At 40.1% G+C, this 10,686-nt stretch overlaps 1 protein-coding gene across 1 annotated transcript; it reads right to left on the minus strand.

Moving 5' to 3' along the window:
* Window positions 1-334: 334 nt before the first annotated feature.
* Window positions 335-9,817, minus strand: Mgtor (nuclear basket protein megator). Its single transcript, XM_083053871.1, has 12 exons — window positions 9,383-9,817; window positions 8,995-9,157; window positions 8,595-8,816; window positions 7,910-8,469; window positions 7,371-7,762; window positions 5,501-7,255; window positions 2,980-5,424; window positions 2,517-2,903; window positions 2,038-2,403; window positions 1,777-1,948; window positions 1,366-1,677; window positions 335-1,037 (listed from the first exon to the last, which is right to left on the minus strand). Exons 1-12 carry the CDS (start codon window positions 9,558-9,560, stop codon window positions 919-921), a joined length of 7,071 nt encoding a protein of 2,356 aa, XP_082909997.1. The 5' UTR covers window positions 9,561-9,817; the 3' UTR covers window positions 335-918.
* Between the last annotated feature and the right edge of the window lie 869 nt (window positions 9,818-10,686).

The raw sequence follows: 10,686 nt of genomic DNA on the forward strand, positions 1-10,686 counted from the left end.
CCTCTTATTTATTCCTATAATTTCTGACTTTGATGAAAAAATTCGAATAAAAAGTTTTCTCGAAATAATTCTTTTAAAAAAATGAGTTTAACTGAAAATAAAATTTTCCGGAAAGTCAATGTTAATATTTATGATTATAATTTTATTATTAGCTATACATATCGTTCATCTTCCCTAACCGTTTACAGAACGGAAATAGTAGAACAATGCGAATTCTCGATTTAGCATACAGACGTGCGAACAAAATTGGATTGATGCCCAATCAAGAGGCGCTATGTCAACTCTTACGGACACCTGTTCCGCAAAGTTAGTTCTGTCAAAAAAGAAAAAAAAGAAAATAAGAAAAAAAAGCCCATATACACAATCGTAAGCTCGAATTCAGCATCCGTATTAAAAAAATTTATATATTATATTATATTATTTAGAAAAATTATGATCTACATTCTATATTTTACGTGTTCGTTCAAGTGAAATGGAACTGAATAGGATTTTTCAGTTTTGTTTTCAAACGAAGAATCCACTCGGAGAGATAAGAAGTGGGAATTTAATTCCATTCTCTTAAATCTATAAAAATTTATTACAACTTCTTATAAGAGTTTAAAGTAACAAAATTATGACGTTAAAATCCTTGATCCTTAGTATGAAGAAAGAATTCTTAAAATTTTGGTTTATCCTCTCAAGTAAATATTATATTATGAAAAAAGTATATTATATTATGAATGAAAGTATAATACAAGCATCACATAATTCGTCAGTACACTTTTTTTCAAAAACTAAATCAAAAAACATCAAAATATTGTACGAGAATAAAGTCTAGTCCATTTTACTCGTTTAACATGTAGATCGACAGTATAAACTACTACGTAGAATGTCTGACGAATAAAAAAACTTACAAGACACAGAAGTCGCTGTGCGATATTACGAGTATCGAGCGTAAGGATATTTCGAGCGCATTCGTCGACCTCGCGTTCCTCGTCCTCGTGCTGGCCCCTCGTTGCCGGTTCCTCCTCTACTAGGTCCTCGTATTATAGGTTGCCCTTCAAAAATAAAGATATTAATTAAACTTATTTAATTTATTTAATTATTAAATATAATAAATTTATTAAAGTTTAACAAGTAGTAAATTAGATTTTTTAAAGAATTTTAATAAAGAAAGAAATTCAAATCCTTCATATAAAAAAAATTAATAAAATTAATAATAAAAATAAATAAAAAAATAATATAAATAAATAATCAAAATAAATAAATAAGATTAATAATAAAAATAAATAAAAAATTTTTTATAAAAAAAATTAATGCAATGAAAAAAATGAAATAAACTTGTAATCTATCTATAATATACAGATAAGAATTTAATCCACTCACCTCTACCCGACTGGCTGTCCCACACAATCGGTGTAGGCCTCGCGCCTCTCGCGACTCTGAAGGTCGACCTCGGCGACCTTCTCACTATTCCCCTAGCGCCGTTGGGATCACCCGCCATGCTGGCCGCCATCGTCCTCTGACGAGTGTTACTGGATGGCGAAGCTTCCGCTTCGCGACTCTCCTCTTCGACCTCTTCTTCGACGAGCTCGCTTCCCGCTTCTTCCGTCACTTCCACCGTGTCCACGGTGTCGTCCTCGCCGGACACCAAGACTAGCGGCTCCTCCGGTCGCTTTTCATCCTCCGAACTCATGCCTGTGGAGAAAAGAGAAAGATGATAAGATTGATATAAATGTAAACGCATAGTTGCATCATTAAATCATTTAATGAGTTTGACTAGATCTGATGAAGTACCTTCGCTCGGAGTTGCGCCAGATTCTGTGGCCTCAGTCGAACCGCGTTGCTGGTCATCGGCACCGACGATGCGGATAGTAGGAATGCCAGGTTCCTCAACACTGTCGCCGGAAGTGACAGTTATGGAAACCGGTGTTACAATGGTTTCTTGTTCCTCGGATTGGCTACTAGTCTATTTGCGATAGGAATCAAAATAAAAGTAATCATTAGAATATATTTTCTATTTTTATATAGAAAATTATAATCAAATAGTTTCCTTACGGAAGGTGGTAAGTCCGCAGCTGGAGAGACCTGAAGAGGTGTAGTAGGAACGCTGCGCCCAGTTCCGCCGTCCTCCAGCTGTGCCAAATCTATCCTATCGTCCATGCTTTCTTGCACAACCTGAGCTACCGTAGAACTGCTACTGGAAGAACCAAATATGGTCCTGGTAATAGAGCCTGCGGGTGTCGTCAGGGACGGTGTCGAGGAGGCTGTCGTAGGCGTTGAATGATCCCCGAACGTAAAACGTCCCTGAGGTACTTGTGGAGAGCTCACAGCTTCTCCGAAGCCGTCGCGACGAGGAACGAAGAGAGTCGGTGTGCTAGGAACGATGCTGTCATCGCCGTCTTCGGCGTAGCCTGGTTGTGGCTTTTAGAAGAAGAAAGAACGATAGGATATAAGATGCGCGTAAGTAATTTTTTATAAATTAAACAAGTTTTAATTTTGAGTAAAAATATAAATGTTTTGAATATTATATATACCAGAAGAAGATGTTGCTGTTGCTGCTGCCTCGGCATAGGCGCGATTCTAGATCTTGCCGTGAAGGACGTCGGCGGTTCCCCGGTCGGTCCGGCGCTGCTGATGGCTTCAGATTGTTGCTGATTGGTAGGAATAGATGCTGGACCTTGTCTAGGAACTTCGTTGGTCTCCTCCATGATAATCTCCACCTCGTTATTATCCCGTTCTACCTCACCTTCAACCTCATAAGGCATCTCTTCCTCCTCTTCAATTTCCTCGTATGGATCATCGAATCCCTCTTCCTCTTGGGCCTGATGGTTGCTTCCACCTTCACCCTCATCACAGTCTACTACTACTACACAGCCTTCTTCTACTTCTTCATCTTGATCTCTCTGGCTTGACGTAGGCACCTGTAACAATATCAATATTAGTTAAAACATTATTGAGAAAAACTGAATTACAAATCGCTTATTGTACTATTCTTACCTGATATTCCACTTCAGAAACGCTGGCACTCGCAGTCGCGCTAATGTCCTGTCTAGTTCTCTTGGTCTTCGGACTCTGCATCTGTTCCTGACGTCCGTGATCCATCTCCTCGGTTATCCCGGAGCCAGAAGCAGTCGAGTCCGAGGGCCGGGGTCTCTTTAATCCCGAAGAAGCTTGGGACGTACTAACCGACTGAGTGGAACTGCTCGCTACAGTTTGCTGCTGATCGCTGATAGCAACTTGCTGCTGCTGTTGCTGCTGCTCCACCCTGGGACTTACCAGCGCGACTGTTTGTTGCTGCTGTTGTTGCTGCTGGCACTGTTGCTGTTGCGGCTGCATGTTAAGGGTCTCCGCACTTTCCGGATCTTCTCTCTGCGTAGACTCGGCCGATTCACTCAACTGCGGCTGCACCACCAATTGACGGAGACCGCTGGTTTGCGCGCTCTGCGAAGAACTGCTGGTACTCGCCGGCTGGAAGTCGGTCAGACTACTAGTCGGCGAGCTCGTCTCCGTGGTATGCACCACCTGTTGCTGTTGTTGCTGCATTTGATGCGGCGCGACCATAACTGGCGCGCTAGCTGTGGTAGGCAACACGGCCGCCGTTCTCGATTGCACGACGCTCATCGGTCTGATACTCGCCAAAGGCGTCTCCGCCCTGGCCGACATCGGTTTAATGTTCGCCGTAGGCGGCTCCGTGGTTGCGCTCACCCCGCTTATTCCCGACAGCTGTCTCTGCAGCTGAGCAACTCTCTGCAGGAGCGCCTCTTTCTCCGCCTGCACCTCCAACCTCTCGTGTTCCAGCCTGGAAATCCGGCCCTCCATCTGCGATTTTAGCGCGACCAATCGCGCATCGTGCTCCGTATCGGGATGATCACCTTGAACTCCCGCGCTACCACCTCCGGATTCTACCCTAGATCTCAAGTCTAATAGTTCCTTTTCGCAAATCTTCTTCGACTCGGTCAGCTGCATGATTTTCGTCCGAGCATTTTTCAGAACTTGTTTCGCTCGGTCCTCCTTCTCCAAATTATTGCGATTCATGGCTTCGATCTCCTTTCTCAAATTGTCGGCCTCGTTTTGAACCGTCGTCATTTGGCGAGTTAATTCGTCCACCTTCGTTACGAGTTCGGCGTTTGCCTGGCGGAATTCCTGACGACCCTCTTCTCTCAGTTGATCTTCGCGATCTTGCGCACTCGCGCCGTTAGTATCCTCATTTCTGCCTTCCTCATTGCGAGTCTTTTCTTCTTCCACGTTTCTCGCGAGCTCTTCGTATTGCGTTTTGTATTTCTTGGCTATTTTGCGAATCTGAATCTCTTTATTCTTGATATCATTGAGGACTGCTTCCTTGTCGCCTAACTCTTTTCGAAGCGAAGCCAAGTCTTTCGTCTTCGAAGAGGAGTCAGCTAGTGCCTCGTTGAGGTCCTGGCTCACTTTGCGGGCATCTTCTAATACTCGTGATATTTGTTCATCCTGCGCTTGTATCTGTCTTTGTAGCTGCGCCGTTTCCTCTTCGAGTTTTACCTTCTCCGTTTTCACTTGATTAAATTCCTCACTTCTCTTCGCATGAATCTCCCTTTCTGACGTCAACAGCTTACTCAGGTTCTCCCTTTCGGTCTGAAGCCGTCGCCAGTCCTCGGGACTGGCCTTATTCGCCTTTTCTAATAATGTGTTTGCCCTTTGCCTCCATCTAGTCGCCTCACCCTTCAAACTGTTGTTCTCTTCCATTAGAGCTTCAGTTTTGGCTGTCAAGTTTCTGGCTGTATCTCGAAGAGGCACTACTTCTTCCGATAGAGCATTCACTTTGGCTGCAAGTTCGTTAATTTTCGCACTTTGCTGATCTCTTTCCTCTCTGAGGATTCGGTTAGAGTCTGTAATGGCATTCAAAGTCTCTATCTTGCGTAGCAATTCCGCGTGCTTGGATGTAGTCTTCACATCAATTTCGGATTTCTCTCGTTCAGAATTTAACAAGACCTCGGTTTCCTTCAGCCGCTTCTCCGCTATCTCGATCTGTGATTTCATTCTGAGATTTTCCGCTCTAAGAACATCGGATTTGGCTAAAGACAGGTCTTTCTCTCTTCTTAGATACTTCATAACCCTTAACAATTGTTCAACCGATTTGGAATCTTCTTCTAGAGAACTGAAACTTTTATTCAAAGCTTCGAAACTAGTATCAGGGCTATCCCTTCCACTTATCTTGGTCTGTTGACTCTGCATAATGGCCACTCGATCGCCCAATTCCTGAATTTGATTATGCAAAAGCGCGTTTTGCGCATCCAGATCTACAAGCCTTTTTTGTGTTTCCTCAATCTCATTCACGAACTTCTGTTCTCTTTCCTTGGAAACTAATTTCTCGATTTCCAAAGTTTCCACTGCTGCATTTCGCTCATAAGTTAAAATGCTAAGTTTCTGTCGAACTTGTTGGGATTCTTCTTTCAACTTGGCTAAAATCTAAAAAAAAATTATGTAAATCAATAGTTCATAAATTTGTATGAATCAATTTATTTCTTTTTATTGTTAGACTTACCTGCAAATCGGCCGAATGCTGCATCATCTCTCTAGCATATTTGTCTTCTGCCTCTTTAGCTGTGATAGAAAGAGATTTCACATCATTCTTCATCAATTCCAATTCGCCTTTCACTTCATCCAACTCTTCGGCTTTTCTTTCGGCCTCGGCCAATCTATCTCTCAATTCCGAGTCAGTTTCTTGTCTACCATTCGACATTTTCGATAAATCATCGTTCAGATCTTTTACTCTCTTCTGTAATGAAATAATTTCCGCGCGTGATTCTTTCAAAGCGTTCTCTAATTCTTCTTTACACTTGTTATACTCGTCTGTCAGTTCTCTCAGCTGAGTTTCAGCACTCTCAGCTATGTCGCAGTATTGTTGATTCTGTTGTCTGGCTGCCTTTACTTGTTCGGAAAGTGACTTTGCTTCAGTTTGATAGCTACTCAGTTGCATTTCCAGTTCCTTAACTCTCTTTACAAGATTTTCATCCCCTGTCAAGGGTTTAGCGATGGAATGGGTAGCTGCTTGTCTCAATTTATTGCTTAGTTCATCAATCTTTTGACTGTTTTGAGTCTCAGTCTCTCTCGCTTGATCCAGTTCAGCTTTGCATCTCTCATTCAATTCGCGTTCTTCCTTTAATCTCTCCTGCACAACCGCCAATTGTCTTTCCAAATGACTTGCCAGCTCTCTGAAGCGATCCTGTTCCTCCTGAAGACGACGCCGAAGAGCAGCGCATTCTCTGTTGGCATCATCAAATCTCTGCTCGGCTCTGAGCTGTCCTTCAGCCTGAACTCGCTCCAGACTGGCCTTGATAGATTCCATGTCCGCTCTGAGCAAAACTTGGGTCTGTCTTTCTCTTTGATAGACTTCTCGTTCCTTTAAGAGACGTCCTTCAGAATCCTTCAAGAGTTGACGTTCTTGACGAAGGTTCTCCAGTTGAACTTCAGCTCGAGCTAAGCGAGTCTGAGTGGCAAGCGTCTCATCCTTTAGAATCATAATACTTTGCTCATGCTTACCAATGGTGATGTTATAATTAGTGCATTTCTCTTCGAGAGCCTTGATCTGAGATTTATAAGAAGAAACGTTGCCCTGCAAAAGTGTAAACCTTTCGTTCGCAGAGTCTAATTGTGCCCTCAGTCTACAACACCTCGTCGAATTTGCCTCTGATTCTTTCCTGAGCCTTTCCACCTCCTCGCCCAACATCTTCTCATGCGCAGTCCGCTCCTTTCGATACATCTCGTACTCATCTGAAATATGTTTAATCCTGTCCTCGGCATCTTTTAACTTTCTGGACCATTCCTCCTTTTCTTCATTATTCTTCGTTGTCTTTGGCTCTTTGTCTGATTTATGCTCTTCGACATCTTTCTCCGCTTCCTTTTTCTCATTGGAGCTTTTCAGTATCTGTTGATACATGTTCTTGTATGTATCCCTCTGCTTCAAGAGACCATCCATCATCTTTGCATGCCTCTCCTGTGCTGCCTGCATGTCTGCTAGTTGTTCCATATAACGATCTAGCTTTTCCTTTATTTCGCCTGAATTTATCTCGTCAGTAGCCCGTTCGATCTCTTCTTGCCTAGATGACAATGCGCGAACAACCGCTAAAAGTTTTTGATTATTTTCTTGCAGTTCCTCAATGTCCTTGAAAGTCACTAGCTTCTTGCTGATAACCTGTGATGACAAGATGTCATCCGTATCCATGGAAGAAGATAAGTCTCTAGTTTCTACTCGAACACCGGTGCGACTTTCTTGGACTTCTTTGAGAAGGTAACATACCTGCAGGAATGTAAATTGATATAAACATGTGCATCAAGATGAAACATCTAAATTTATAATTTTTCAAATATCTTTATTTAATAATGCACAGAAAATATAAAATCGTGTAACTCACTTGTCTAGCCAGATCGGCAAGTTCAGTTTTCAATTTTTGATTTTCTGTAGTGTGATGTTTGGCAAGACGATTAGCTTCGTCGGAACTTTCGTGAAGACGTTGATTCTCTGCAAGAAGTTCATCCAGTCTAGAAGTTAATGTTGCCACATTTGACATGGCTGTTTCGTAATCCTGACGCTGTTGCTGCAATAACGGCGCTTTTTGCTCTAATTCGCGAAGGATCAGGTCCATTTGTGATTTCAATCGTTCATTTTCTTCTTGTTCCAAAGTCAATTCATTTGTGACTTCAACTAACTGAGTATAAATTTGCGTGAGACTTAGGCCCTTTCGTAGTACTCGACTTGTTATTGCTGCTGTAGGTGCCAATTGTTCTACAGCTTGGTCTAATTTCTCTGCAGAATTAAAAAAAAATTATATAAATATTATATAGTAATAAGATATATCTAACCTTACTATAAGATGAGTGATAAAAGACTTCTGATAAAGATAAACTGACAATCAGCATTAATATGCAATAAATAAGAAAATGTGTAACTGACCTTGTTGCACATTCTTTAGCAATTCGTTAGCGTGTTCCAGCTCCTTTGTCAGATCCTGAATACTCTGTTCCTTCTCATCAATATCTTGCTTGTGCTGAAGCATTAATTGATTATACTTTGTTTCCAAGGTTCCATACTCTTCTGCGGTGCTATCCACAAGTTTCTGCAATTCGCTTGCTGCATTGGAGATTGCTTCAGCTTTAGCATTGGCATCATCCTTCATACATTCGTACAAACTAGCTAGATTTTTCTGCGCATTGATTTCTTTCTGATAAGAATCATTTATGGCGATTTCGTGAGCTCGCTGCTGCTCCAATTTTTGGACTAGTTCATCGCATTGCTTTTGAAGAGAAGAAACTGATTCTCGCGATTGAGAATTGGCTTCATCAGCTATTCGTAGCTCTTCTTCACGCTGTGACAGTTTGGTGTCAATTAAAAGAGCTCTAGTAGAAGCTTCAGATCTTGCTGTTTGTAATTCAGAGGTCCTTTTAGCTAATTCTTCTTCGAGACTTGCCATTTGCTGTGAGAGAAGCGCCCGTTCTTGCTCCAATCGTTTCTCCCTGTGTACATAGCAAATCAAGTTAATAATATATCTTACAGAATTTCTAGATGTATATAAAAAATATATTATAATATATTAATATAAATATATATCAATATATATATTTTGTTTTAATTAACTTACTTAAAATCTAAAGTCATTTCGCGACTACGAACTTCTTCTGTCTCAGTCAGAGTTTGGCATTTGGCTGCAATAGCAGTTTGAAGCTGAGAGCTCAAAGAAGACACCTCAATACGCATCCTCTCAACCTCGGTGTCCCGTCTTTCAACTTGCAGCTGTAATGCATTTGTCTCATCCGTAACTGTATCTCTCTGCCTTCGCAGTTCGCCATTTTCCTTCTCCAATCTGTAACTCAAATAAAATAAGAAAAATATTATTACAAGAGATTATTAAATATTAATGAGATTACATTAAGAACAAGCATAAAGTATGTATAAATATATAATTTTGTATTATTTATTTTAATATTAATGTATATTAATACAATTTAGAAAATTATATATATATATATTATTATTATTACCGTTTGACAGACTCTTGTAATCTGTATACTTCACTCTTCACTTCCTCGAGGTCTTTATATATCTCTGCATTACTCTGTTCAGTTAACTCCAATTTTCCTCTACACTCATCGAGATCCAACTTGTGCTCTGTGAGTTCCTTCTCTGCCTTCTCCAAATTTTCTTCTACAATTAAAAAATTAAAACAAATTTTAAAAAATGAAATTGTATCCAGTTACATTGTATTGTACTTCCTACATTTTTAATATTAAAGCTCATATTAAAATTTTCAATCGAAATAAAGTGTTAATTAGAAGAGATTTGTTAAATTGAGCGAATGAGACAAGAAGCTTCGCGAAGAGATAACGTAAATATAAATTCCACGACCGGCGTCATCGAGACTTAGCTCACCTAAGGTATTTCGGTTGGTCTCGAAAACGGCCTTGGCGGTAATAAATTCATCGAACTTGGCGTTGAAGTGCGCGTGAATCTTCCTCGCGAGCTCTCGCGGGATCCGGGCCAGCTCCTCATCGCTCGCTATCTCCCGAAGGATGTTCGGCTGCTCGCCGTCCTCGACCACCGTCTCCATGCTCGGTCCGGAGTCCGGATGTCAATCGTAATTATTCTATCGAGATTGAATCGCTCGTCGGAGTTGACGCTATCGCGAGACGTTGTCTTTAGATTCCGGGGATTAGGTCGTCCGGGTCGTCCAAGTTTTCCTCGGCGGAAACAACATTTGCACCTTTCGTCGTCAACTTGCCGCGTTTTTGCTCCCAAGTTCTGCCGAAAAACGTTTGCCGCAAAAACGCAAACCAACGTGAACAACGCGAGAATCCGAGGTTTATCGGGATAGCCAATGAAATGCGGTCAGGGATTAAGTTAGATAAGAAAAGGAACCAACTAGAAGAAATTGAAAAATCACTAGATGGTAAATCGAACGTGATTGGTTGTTACTTTCAGAGCCAGCGAATCAGCATCGAATGTTAATTAAAATCCACATTTTCTATTGGATATTCAGCATTCGATTGACCAATCAAGGCAAAGAAATCTTTGCTCCTGATTGGTCAATTGAAAACTACTCCTATGAGCAGATTTTTCGAATGCAATTCGAGAGAAATAGTACTATTGGGTATTTTTTGTCTTTTTCAAAATAAATAGAAAGGTTCTGGAAATTTTTATATTCGATAGCCAATTGTTTAACATTTTATATATATATATATATATTATATTTTATATATATATTTTATATTTATATATATATTTTATATATATACTAAAAGGTTATATATTTATTATATAATATATATTTCAATAATATATTATATTATATAATTAATTATTAAAGTGTTTATTATATTATTATTATATATATATAATAATAATATATAATTAATAATATAATTATATATTTTATTATATATTTATACTATTATTATATTAATTATATAATTATATATAACATCCCACACAGCACATGATGGCTGGATTCCGTAAAGCGCATATGCGCGCATTTATCTATAGTACACGTCACGTATATTATAGAAAATGCGTGCATATGCGCTTTACGGAATTCAGCTGATATCGTACGAATATTCTATATTCATTCTGTGAATGTACGTACTGTACGTAATATACTGAGAACATCAAGTCCCAGGGGCTCGATTCTTGAATTCATTCGCAAGAGAAACGTATGCTCAAATTCGGCTCTTACAGAA

This window comes from Prenolepis imparis, unplaced genomic scaffold, assembly GCF_030444845.1.
Source record: "Prenolepis imparis isolate NDT839.2.m4 unplaced genomic scaffold, iyPreImpa1.0 SCAF_14, whole genome shotgun sequence".
Classification (NCBI taxonomy): domain Eukaryota; kingdom Metazoa; phylum Arthropoda; class Insecta; order Hymenoptera; family Formicidae; genus Prenolepis; species Prenolepis imparis.